General features: G+C 41.6%; 1 protein-coding gene across 5 annotated transcripts in view; it reads left to right on the top strand.

Moving 5' to 3' along the window:
* Window positions 1-12,307, top strand: part of MARK3 (MAP/microtubule affinity-regulating kinase 3) — an 88,175-nt gene that overhangs the window by 56,668 nt on the left and 19,200 nt on the right. For all 5 annotated transcript variants that reach the window (XM_012647086.1, XM_012647085.1, XM_012647084.1 and 2 more), the window contains 7 exons: window positions 1,819-1,875; window positions 4,183-4,419; window positions 4,592-4,711; window positions 4,954-5,053; window positions 5,367-5,479; window positions 5,935-6,088; window positions 9,324-9,541. In XM_012647086.1, coding sequence (XP_012502540.1) covers window positions 1,819-1,875; window positions 4,183-4,419; window positions 4,592-4,711; window positions 4,954-5,053; window positions 5,367-5,479; window positions 5,935-6,088; window positions 9,324-9,541 — 999 coding nt within the window. The remainder of the gene's footprint in view (window positions 1-1,818; window positions 1,876-4,182; window positions 4,420-4,591; window positions 4,712-4,953; window positions 5,054-5,366; window positions 5,480-5,934; window positions 6,089-9,323; window positions 9,542-12,307) is intronic.

The following is a 12,307-nucleotide window of genomic DNA, read 5'->3' as shown; positions in this document are numbered from 1 at the left end:
GCGTGTCTGTGTCCGGGCCGCTCCAAGGATGCAGTGTGGCACTTAATCCCCCAGCTGCGGTTCTCTTCCATCTCTACCCGGCCCCGTCCACCACCTGATGGGATCCAATTCATCAGAAAGACAGGCATTTACTAACCTAAATCTTGAGGCAATTACTCTGGGTTTTTTGTTATTGTTTTGTTTTTGTTTTTTTAAGAGATGAGGTCTCCCTGTGTTGCCCAGGCTGGATTCAAATTCCTGAGCTCAAGTGATCCACTCACCTCCACCTCCCGAGTGGCTGAGACTACAGGCATGTGCCACCATGCCCAGCTTGTGGTTTTTATTTTAAATTCCCTGGAGAAATTCTGAAGCCTTTATTTGAGGAACCAATTAGTTAGACCAGGAAATTTGGTGGGGGGGAGGTGTGCTTTTACAATTAATGGCCTGATTTACAGTGCTTAGAATTAATGTAATCCCTTCTCCTTGCTGCGGTGTTTTTCTAAGACGGCTCCTTTAGACCTGGAAGAATCAAGCATGATACGGTGTTTCTGCTTTTCGCTGTTTCTAAGTGCCATGCATTCCAGGATCTTATAAGTCATCGTTACTTTGACTAAATAAAAAAAGTTTTCCTGTTCATGACAAGGAACATAGGCCCTTCTTTACATATTCATGAGCAGGTGGGTTTTCCTCCTCCTTCCTTCACCATTCCCAGCCTGGTGACTACTTCGGCCATTTTAGTTTCTTGGTTGAGCTCGTGTTCTTTTCAGAGAAGAAGAATAGATTCCTGGCTCTGTCTTCTTTACTTAGCTCTTTCTTCGTGGGCTGTTAATGTTAGTGCCACTGTTCTTTCATATATGACTGAAAGTGAATTAGGCTAACATTCATACTTTAATGTAGACAACATCCAGGTTCTCACTTTCTTTAGAAAGCACTGCTCATAGCTTAAGAATGTGGCACACACCTATAATCCCAGGTACCCAGGAAGCTGAGGTGGGATGATTCTTGAGCCCAGGAATTTGAAACCTGCCTGAGCCAACATAGCATGACTCCATCTCAAAAATAAAAAATGTACATGTAGAATACCAAAGAAAAGACTGGAAGCAAATATAAAACCAGAGATGCTATCTTTATTTAGTGTAATATGCACATATATTTGTGTATACTTTTTTGTATTTCCTAAAATTTCTACAATAAGTTTATAAAACTTCAATACTAGAAAATGAGACTGTTTTTAAAATGTTACCAGTAAATGTGAAATTTTAGTAAAACAATTGTTTAACAGCGCTAACCATAGGAATAATTGCAAGTTGACTAAAGCGGGCTATTTGCTGAAAGTGGGAGGAATCATTATAATAGTGCACAGAGTATTAGTAGTTTTCATAGTTTACATATGTTATAACATTCATTCCTGGGAAGAGGAAACTGACCCTCAGAGAGTTAAATAAGTCTATCCCTGGTTTGGTTTTGAGTTGGTGACCCAGTCATGGGAAGGTTACACCAAAGCCATCTGGTCCTGGGCCCGGGGGCAGCCAGGGTCCTCCAGATGCAGGGCGATTTGTTGGATTCTGGCATTATGCTCAAAAATAAGTGGAATGTCAACAGGCAGAGTCTAAGAAGAGACTTGCAGTTAAAACAAGGACATCCTCACCTTTGTCTTCTAGCCCTCAGGCCTGAATTTCTCCAGATTGAAAAGTTCAAAGCATGAGAAAACTGTTTTTAGAAATCCACATTCAGGTGCTCACTGCGTATTTTGCATGTGTGAACATTGATGAAGTTATTTTCCTCTTAATTCGGAATCTGCTCCTGTGAGGACTGACCCTTGCATGTCTCCTCATTCAGATCGTGTCTGCAGTCCAATACTGCCATCAGAAACGGATCGTGCACAGAGACCTGAAGGTGGGTACAAGCGTCCTACGTGTGTGCTCCAGTTGTATGCATTCAGGTCTGTCATTACACAAATGAGGCATAGATTAGATTTTGTTATCAAATAAGACAAAAATACATCTCATAATAATTGGATCATTTTAATCAAGTTATAGTAAGAGGATTAAAAGTAAATAAAAGTGACATTTATGCGAAGTATTTTACGTTTCAGTTAAGGTGCAATGGTTGATCTCTGGAGGACAGTCCTCACGCAGCCAGAGATGAGGGCCTCCAAGAACGTGGACACACCTGGCCAGTGTCCTCAGCACTGCCTGGCATTCTCTTGTGCTTTTGCAGGCAGCGTCATCTCCTGTTAACGGCAGAGCCTCTTTGAGGCTCTGTCACAGCCTCCACCCCAGCATAGGATGCGGTTTCCTATTTCACAGAGAAAACGGAAACTGCAGGCCCTCATCCTGGCCGCGCTGCGCCCATCCTTCAGCTCTCCTCTCCTTACAGGAAAGTGGGGCACCTGTGCTGCCCCTGCCTCTGTGCTCTGTCCCTGTCCCATGCCTCTTTTCTCTCCATGTTTTCATCCACTCTCTCTCTGTCTCTCTCGGCTTGCTTCTCACCAGCAGCATTTATACATGCTCAAGTCTGTGCCATCTTTTTACCAAAACACCCCACCCCAGGTCTCCTTTCAGATACACCCATTTTCTCTCTTCGTAGTCACGGCATCTTTCTCTAAACATTTTCTAGATTCCACGTCTTAGCTTGGTCCTCACCCCACTCTTTCCTTAGGTGACTGTCATTGACTGGCTTGTCTGCGTGCCCACCCTCAGTGCATTTGTGTTTTTCCATTAGCTGCAGTGGCCGCCTGTGTACCAACGACCCCCAAGACCCTTCCCACATACAGCCAGAGGGCTCTCCCAGGGTCCAGGTCCCAGCTGCCTAAGTGTCCCTCAGGCACCTTAGATGCAGCACATTCAAAGCCTAAACTCTTCCTTCCTGGACTTGAACCTTCATTTCTCATTCTGGTGACAGGTGTCCCTCTGCTTTACCATCATCCACTCAGTCACCAACCAGGTCCCTTTACTGCTATTCTCTAAATACGTGTTACGCTCACTCACTCTTTTCTGTCTCTCACACTATGCTAGGCCAGACACCGTCATCTCATAGTTGATTATAACACTAGTTTCTTGCCTCTGTTCTTCTCTGCTTCCAATTTTGCCTCTTCTTCCCATGTGTGTTTTCCATATTGCACCAAGAAGGGACTTTTTTTATAACACAAATAAGATTGTTATTTCTCTGTTTCAACCACTGTTCAGTGGCTCCCCATTCCCCTCAGGATGAAAACCCAAACTTCTTGAGTACGGTCCTTTGTCATTCATCCCCGACCATCTCCCCAGCCCTCTCTCTGCATCTCTCTCCCCGACACTTTCAGTTTCTGGAGTGAAACGTGCACTCGCTCACCTGTGTGTTCTCAGACTCGAAACACCACTCCTCAACACACCCATCGTGACCAGGTACACCTTCTTGTGCTTCGACATCACTTCCTCTGGGAAGCAGTCCCTCCCTTTCAGCGCCAGGCCCACGGCCCCGTACCTCCTCGGTTACACAGCACTTGGGGCTCAGGGCAGCTGCTTATCTTTCTGCCTCTCCCCTTCTGTGAGCTTCTGAGTGCAGGGTTCTCTCTGTCCTGTTCATTACATATCCAGACACTAATATAACATCTGTTGTGTAGAAGCCACATAGTAAATGTTTGTTGAAATAAATGAGAGTGTGATTTGTCTCTTGAATGGGGTTTGTGATTCTCCCTTCCTCAATAATAGCCATTTTACAACTATTTAGCAGTTTTTGTGAAATGTGGCTATCCACATTAAGGCAAATACCCATTTTTTAAAGAACCCCTTATTATTCCTAATTTAAAACCCTGTCAAAGGACTGGGCCTAGTGGCTCATGCCCATAATCCCAGCACTTTGGAAGGTACAGGTAAGATGATGGCTTGAGGCCAGGAGTTCAAGACCAGCCTGGGCAACATAGTGAAACTTGTCTCTACAAGAAAAATAAAACTAAAAATTTGCCGGGCATGGTGGCACTCACCTGTAGTCTCAGCTACTGAGGCTGGAGCACTTCATGTCTGTTATTGATTTTTAATATTATAAAAGTAGGAGTTCTAATTTGTCTCCTGTTTTTTTCCTCTAGGAAAAATTGTTATTTTATTAATTAGATATTAACTTTATATCATTACAAAAAGCTTATTTTATGAAATGCCTGGTCTTGTCCTAGTTCTAATTACATTTTGGTTGAATTTTATTTTTGTCTTGATGTTTTCCTTCTAGGCTGAAAATCTATTGTTAGATGCCGATATGAACATTAAAATAGCAGATTTTGGTTTTAGCAATGAATTTACTGTTGGTAGTAAACTCGACACGTTTTGTGGCAGTCCTCCATACGCAGCCCCCGAGCTCTTCCAGGGCAAGAAATACGACGGGCCGGAGGTGGATGTGTGGAGTCTCGGGGTGATCCTGTACACGCTCGTCAGTGGCTCACTTCCCTTTGATGGGCAAAACCTGAAGGTACAGGAAGCAGTTGCATCCGTGTACTATACAAAACCAAAAGGAGTTTCATTAAATTATATGGGTTTGCATTTTTAATGTTATATTAGTTTAGGGGTTTCAGTGGGTTTTTTGTTTTTTTTTAACCTAAAAGTTGATTCACTAGTTTTCTGTCCTTTCTCCCTCCCCAAAGGAACTGAGAGAGAGAGTATTAAGAGGGAAATACAGAATCCCTTTCTACATGTCTACAGACTGTGAAAACCTTCTCAAACGTTTTCTGGTGCTAAATCCAATTAAACGAGGCACTCTAGAGGTAATCGCATAAGTGAAAATAAGTAATAACTTTGGAGAGCTTTTAGAACTCAGCTTGGTTTGTGTGGCATACTGAGTGAATACTTGCTTGGGACTTTTTAAGCAGGAATTGCGACATTAAAAAAAAATTTTTAAGTTACCCTTTGACCTACAGTCAACGAAATGTTGAAATAAATTTGCCTAAATATTGTGATTATTGGAATATTTTATATTATGCTGCTAATGAACAGTTCACCTTTTCAGCAAATCATGAAGGACAGGTGGATCAATGCAGGGCATGAGGAAGATGAACTTAAACCATTTGTTGAGCCAGAACTAGACATCTCAGACCAGAAAAGAATAGGTAATTACTCTGTGCCTACATGCTTATGTGCGCATATGTTTGTGTAAGATATTTCTGTTTGACTCATGTATATGCTAAAATGTGAATAATGGAATATTAAGCACAAATTATATAATGAATCAGCTTATCTGTTCTGTCGTATTTAGGAACTTAACGCTAGTTTCTTACAATAGCGCCCAGTAACTCAGAAACGTGCTCATTTGTGTGAGAAAGTGTGTGATCTTTTAGGTTAAAGAAAATTATTTTGCCCTGTAACAGAATGATTTCTTACCCAAACAGAACACATAAACTATATTATACCCTTCTTTTTTAGGTATTTTGGTGGGAATGGGTTATTCACAAGAAGAAATTCAAGAATCTCTTAGTAAAATGAAATATGATGAAATCACAGCCACGTACTTGTTGTTGGGGAGAAAGTCTTCAGAGGTAAGAGTGATCAGAGAGGAAGAGCCGAAACACCCTTTGTGTAAATTACCAGTTTGTGTAAACTATTCTCCTAGTTTTTATTTTTTAGATATGTATAACATATTTGACATATCATTTTTTAAAAATTTACCTGCAAATACCAGATCTAACTCCCATGATCATTACAAGCTACTATTTTAACTTCAAGATAATAACCTTTAATAAGTAAACAGGATATTTTAAGTTATTTGGAAAAGCCTGGAAAGAAGACCGTAGATAGATAACCTTTTGTGACTTTTTCTAGCAGTCAGAAAAATACTTTCGCCTGAGTTGATGGCTGTCATTTTTAAACACTGTGATTCTTCGTGTTTCTGAATGAACTGTTAATGAGAGGTCTGTGTATTCTGGGAAGTTTAGTTTCCTAATAAACATCTGGGTTCGTGTTGTGGTTTATTGTGTTTCTCGTTTCCTCTCAGCTGGATGCTAGCGATTCCAGTTCTAGCAGCAATCTTTCACTCGCTAAGGTTCGGCCGAGCAGTGATCTCAACAACAGCACCGGCCAGTCTCCTCATCACAAAGTGCAGAGAAGTGTGTCGTCAAGCCAGAAGCAGAGACGTTACAGTGACCACGGTAAGTCTGACAACGTGTCAGTGTGTTCTCTTGGAGCGTCGCTCCTCGCGTGGGGAAGCATTCTCAGGGCCTGCCGGGGTTGGAGGTTGGCTTTATGTCCCTTCTTGGCATTTCTTTCTTAGCATTCTCACAGCTGCTGGCACGAGTCCCTCCAGGCTCTGATCTCCTTGGCACACTCTGGGCTTCTGTTGGGTAAGGCTGAGCTGGGTAGAACCTTCACCATCCGCCCCTGTGGGACGCCTGCTTTAGTCTGCAGTGCAGTTCACTCCCTTCTCCACCTCTGCATCAGATTTACTTTCTAGAGCAGCACTTTCCAGTAGAACTTTCTGTAATGAAATGTTCTCTGTCTTGCTGTCCAGTCAAGTAGCTACTAGCCGCTCTTGACTGTTAAGCACTTGAACTGAGGAAATGAGTTTCCATTTTTATTTTTAGCCACATGTGGCCAGTGGCTACCATATTAGACAGGGAAGCCCTGGAGAATATATAGTACCCCAGTTTTGCTTTCGTTGGTTTAAATTTTTTCTGTCTTTTTTTTTTTTTTAATAAAACCCAGTTCATGATACTATCTCATTCTCATCCACACTCTTGCTATTTTGTGTGGTTAAGTCACCCTTTGTTTTACACTTCCCCATAGAAGCCAACCCTTTATGAGGTTGAGAGCCCAGGGGCTGTGCTTACCACACTCTGCAGTTATTCTGCTCTCGAGGCTGCCCATGTGTTAGAGTCCTGAGACTCTTACGTGTGTGTTTGTTTTCTCACCCATAACTATAAATGTTAGCATTGTGGGCATTTCTGTTAATTTCAATATTCTAGGATTCGGGAACCAAATCTGTATTGGTCTGGTCCTAACTTTTAAAAGTATGTCCTTATATGGAACCCCATTCATCCCTTGTCCTTTGAGTTCTCTTCTCTGGATATTTTACACCTTCGTTCTTTCACTTTGAGATTTGACACTTCATTAAAAAGATTTGTTATATACAATTTGGATTCAGTCAAAAGGCCACACTCAAGGATCTAGAAGGCCACATGTGGCACGAAGCCTGCAGGTTCCCTACCCCTTGGTTTCCGTAATTCTTCCTGCTGATGCTACCTCCCGCAGGTTTGGACTGTAGCAGCACAGTGTCTGTCCTAACAGTGCCCGTCAGTTTTCTACAGTGCCTGCTGTTCTGGGCTGTAACTGAGAGCTCGAACCCATGCTGACACCAGCATTTGTGCTCATGGCATTTGTGAGTGAGGTGTTGATCTGGGTGTCTGTCTTTTGTGTTTGTTAGTTGCTAACGAGGAGGGGTTTTCAGTATCTGTGGATGGCAGGGCAATTAGCAATGCCTACATATTGCCCTGAAACCATGCAGTTTAAAGGGAATTGTTTCTGAAACCTAAAAGAAACCTGATAATGGAATTTCCTCATGTCTTTTGGAAATATCATAACAAATATGTTCTTCCTTAAGCACATAGATTCCATCTGGATTATCAGTGCTTTTTTCCCCAGCTTATAAACTTTTGGAGATAAAAAGAGCTTTAGACATGGTGTTACACATACATTCACCAACTGCCCATTCTGTCAATGAGAAAATAGGCCCAAGAGAGATCACCTAGTCTCTTGAGATTGCATAGCAAGTGGGGAATACCTGGGGCAGGATCCAGGACTCTCATCCTGTGGCCTTGTTCACTAAACCATCTCACTGGTGTATCCTTTTTATAGTAATCATCATCCTGTGTCTTGGAGTTTCTAATATTAAAAGGAAATTCATAAAAGAATATTTCCCAAAATTATTACTATTTATAGAGAAAATCACTTATTGACCCAATGCCTGCCTGTTTTTTATTTTTTATGGGTATGGAGAGAGTGGTCAGCAAAGGAAAGATGTATTATACCTGTGGCACTTAATGGCGCTGTTCTTTTAAGTGCTAAAAACTAGACAGGCTCCAAAGCTGATGCCTAGCAAAGTCGATCCACTTGGTACCAGGTGAAGGCAGGCAAGCCTGTGGCCAGGCCAGCTTCTAGGTCGTCCTCCAGCTGCCTCTCGCCGCTCCCCTTTGCCTGCCTTTGGTGTCTACCTCTGCATATGTGCCTCCTGCTCTGAAACCACAATGCAGTTTGTAGCTGTGCTACTTAATTTGGGGCCCAAGTGTGAACCCTTGTTGATGTGTGTTCATACACACTTTTCTAGGAAGTGTGTATCAGATTAAACTGTGTAACAGTTTATTTGTTCTTCTCTCATAAATAAAATTAAGCCCAGTGGGTCTTGCTCTGTGGCCCAGACTGGAATGTGGTGGCCAATCATAGCTCACTGCAGCCTCAAACTCCTAAGCCCTGTTTACTTTAAATTGAATTCCAAATAGATTTGCCATTTAGCTTTTTGTTCAACTGGTAACTTCCCTCTCCACCCTTTTAATAGACTAAAATATAAAGTCCCTCTGCCTTAGAATAAATGATGAGCATTTGGTGCTGTTCTTTAAGGTTACCACTGGATATCATACCTGATGAATATAATAATTATCATGTTCATTTCCAAAATTCTTTGCACTCTAGATCTCCTGTGCTACTATCAGAGTCTCCATATGGTTTATTACAGGGCATTGGTTAATCATGCACCTGGGGTGTCCCTAGGCTCACTGCTCTTGGAGTTGGGGGTATGACCAGGTACCTCTGCCCAATTCCTCCCTGTCGCTCACATGAGGAACATGTTTTCTTCTGCTTTTATCACCTTCCTGTGTCTATTCAAGTTCTTATTAATCTAGAAAATTACGAGTGCTTTTAAAAAGATCCAAGTTAAAACTTTAAAAGAAATGGCCCATAAAATCTATACTGTTCTATTCCAAAAGGTGAAGGCATCTCTTATACAAAAATGGATGTAATTCACTCAGATACACAAGGTGAACCAGTTCATTCTGCATGATGTGTGTGCCTCTAATTAATTTGATTGGTTATCTATACAGTAACACCTATTTAAGATGTTTCCAAAGGACCACTCTAAACAATTATTTTTTTAAAAAAGAAATCTTTAAGAAAAGTAGCAAGTTAGGAACTAATAAGTGAAATTTCAAAATTGAATTCATTGATTGCATAGAGTAAACATTCTTTGTATAAGTGGGCAACATCTTAGAGGATTTTACTGTTTTACATTTTTTTAGATGATAGGAATCTTTGATCGTCTTACAAAATATGTTTATTTTCATAAAATAAAATGTGAAATTATATTTTATCTTTTAAAAAGTGAACTCTTTATTTTAGCTGGACCAGCTGTTCCTGCAGTTGTGGCATATCCAAAAAGAAGTCAGACCAGCACTGCAGATAGTGACCTCAAAGAAGATGGAATACCCTCCCGGAAATCAAGTGGCATTGCTGTTGGAGGAAAGGGAATTGCTCCAGCCAGTCCCATGCTTGGGAATGCAAATAATCCCAATAAGGCAGATATTCCTGAACGCAAGAAAAGCTCCACTGTCCCTAGTGTAAGTGTTGTTGAACTACAGAGCAGACCAAGGGTGATAAGTTTAAACCAGGTAGACATAGCTGTTCTGAGCTTGTCCATTTTACTTTTATTTTCTCCTCTGCCTGGCATGCCCCCCCACTATACCACCATGCCCAGTCTCAACCTATCGAAATCCTGCCTGCTGCATTGTAGGTATTTCTCGTTGACACCTTCTATTCTTAGTCCATTCCTACTGCTGTAACAAAATACCTGAGAATGGGTAATTTATAAAAAACAAAAATTTATTTCAGAGGCTGGGGCATGGTGACTCACATCTGTAATCTTAGCACTCTGGGAGGCAGAGGCAGGAGGATTACTGGAGGCTAAGAATTCGAGACCAGCCTGAGCAAGAGCGAGCCCCCTATCTCTACAAAAATTAGAAAAATTAGTGAGGCGTGGTGGCGCACACCTGTAGTCACAGCTACTCAGGAGGCTGAGGCAGGAGGATTGCTTGAGCCTGGGATTTCAAGGTTGCACTGAGCTGTGATGAAGCCACTGCCCTTCAGCCTGGGCAACAGAGTGAGACTCTTTCAAATAAAAAAAAAAAATTTATTTCAGTTCTGGAGGTTGGGAAGACCATAATTAAGGCACCAGTGGCTTCGGTGTCTGGTGAGGGCCCTGTTCCCTGCTTCCAAGATGGCACCTTATTACTGCATCCTCCTTAGGAGACTAACGCTCTGTCCTCACATGGCAGAAGGGGTGGGAGGGACCAGCTCACCCCCTCAAACCCTTTTATAAGGGCAAAGCCGTGTCATGGCCTGATCACCTCCTAAAAGCCCCATCTCTTAATATTATTACATTGGACATAAAGTTTCAACATGAATTTTGGGGGAGCCACAAACATTCAAACCATAGCACCCCCCGTACACACTAGAGTAACGAGGTCCTTTATATCAGGTGCTGTTTCCAGTTGTTCCACAAACGTACTGAACTCTAAGTTATGTCAGGCACTGAGACACAGAAAGACCTCAGTCTAACAGAGCAAGAAGTAAAAGACAATGACAGTGCAGACAGATGACAGGCAGGCAGAGGCCTGCCATAAATGCACTTGGAGGCTTGACTACCGGTGCCCCAAGGGTGGGATGTTTGCACTGAGTCTTCAAAGGGCAGTCATGAGAAAGGACGTCGACTGAATTCTCGCCACATGTCAGGGACCATGCTAAGTGCTTTTCCATGGATTAGCTAAATTTTAAGATGATGAAAAATGAAGAAAAGTTAGGTAATTGCCTGAAATTACACTGCTGACCTAAATCCAACTCTTAATCTCTACCTTAATCTCTCCCCAGTAAGTAGATGGTATTTGCTAAATTAAATTGAATCCATTCAGTTTCAGAAACATTTCCTGTGGATTGAAGTATCTTCTATCTGACCTAAGATAGTAATAATTATTCTTAGCGCTCCTAGACATAATTTTATAAAGAATTTGCAGGGAAGTGAATGATCTCAAGATTATTCTGTAAGCACATTTTTCCCTACAAAATTAGCAATGATGCAGCCTTCCCTTCACCCCCAGAGAAACCCTGGAGTGAGGAGCCCCTGAGGCCCCTGCTGCTCCCTGTGGCGTCTCTCATTGTGCCGTCCTTGGCACAGGCAAGTAAAGGAGCCCAAGGGTTTTGTCTAGTCCCTCCTCCGACCTTATGCTTAGAGTAAACACTGTGTGAAAGTTTTATATTTTCACTTCTGAATACCATGAAGTAGAATTGTCATTCCACAGCCCTGCAGTTAAAATTTAGTCTCCAACTTTTGTTGACATTTCCCAGAGAAGATAAGGATCTTGTTCTCTGTCTTCATGTCTTTCCATTCCCACCACTTTTATCCGCATGCTGTCCTTTCTAAAGTATGTCATCAGCATTAACAGTCACCTATATTTGATTATTCATAAAGGGAAAAAAAGTAGTTAGCAACATTTTAATTTTCTCGCATTAGTCTTTGTAGTTTCTCTGTACATAGTCTACTCTTGCTATTTTAAAAGTGACTGCTTTATCTTTTTTTGAAAAATTACATGATAAAATTCCTTAGTTGTGACTTTTGTTTCTTGCTTTTTTAGTTTGAAAGTTAAATTGATATGAAATCCATATGATATATAATTAACCATTTTAAAGTATGTAATTCAGTGGCATTTAGTACACTCACAATATTATGCAACCACCACCTCTCTCTGGTTTCAGAATGTTTTCAACACCCAGAGGAACACCCTGCATCCCTTAAGTGATTACTCCCCATCCCCCTTTCCCCTCATTCTCTGACAACCACCAGTCTACTTTCTGTCTCTGTGGGTTTGCCTGTTCTGAAAATTACGTATAAGTGGAGTCATACAATATGCATCCTTTCATGTCTGCTGCTTTCTGTAACTCAGCATTATGTTTTCAAGGTTCTTCCAAATTGTAGCATGTATTAGTGTTTTGTTCCTTTCTAGGACTGAATAATATTCCATTGTATCTGTATGCCACTATTTATCTGTTCATCTGTTGGTGGACATTTATATTATTTCCACTGTTAATATGAATAATGCCACTGTAAACATTGTATGCAAGTTTGTACGTGGACATATGTTTTCATGTCTCGGATATACACCTAGGAATGAACCTGCTAGGTCAGCTGGTAGCTCCATGTTTAACCTTTTTTTTTTTTTTTTTTTTTTTTGAGACAGGGTCTCACTGTGTTGCCCAGGCTAGAGTGCCGTGGCGTCAGCCTAGCTCACAGCAACCTCAAACTCCTGGGCTCAAGTGATCCTCCTGCCTCAGCC

Source organism: Propithecus coquereli, unplaced genomic scaffold (assembly GCF_000956105.1).
Source record: "Propithecus coquereli isolate 6110/MARCELLA unplaced genomic scaffold, Pcoq_1.0 Scaffold256, whole genome shotgun sequence".
Taxonomy (NCBI): Eukaryota; Metazoa; Chordata; class Mammalia; order Primates; family Indriidae; genus Propithecus; species Propithecus coquereli.
The sequence above is the reverse complement of the archived record's forward strand: the minus strand, read 5'-3'. Positions and strand labels throughout refer to the sequence as shown.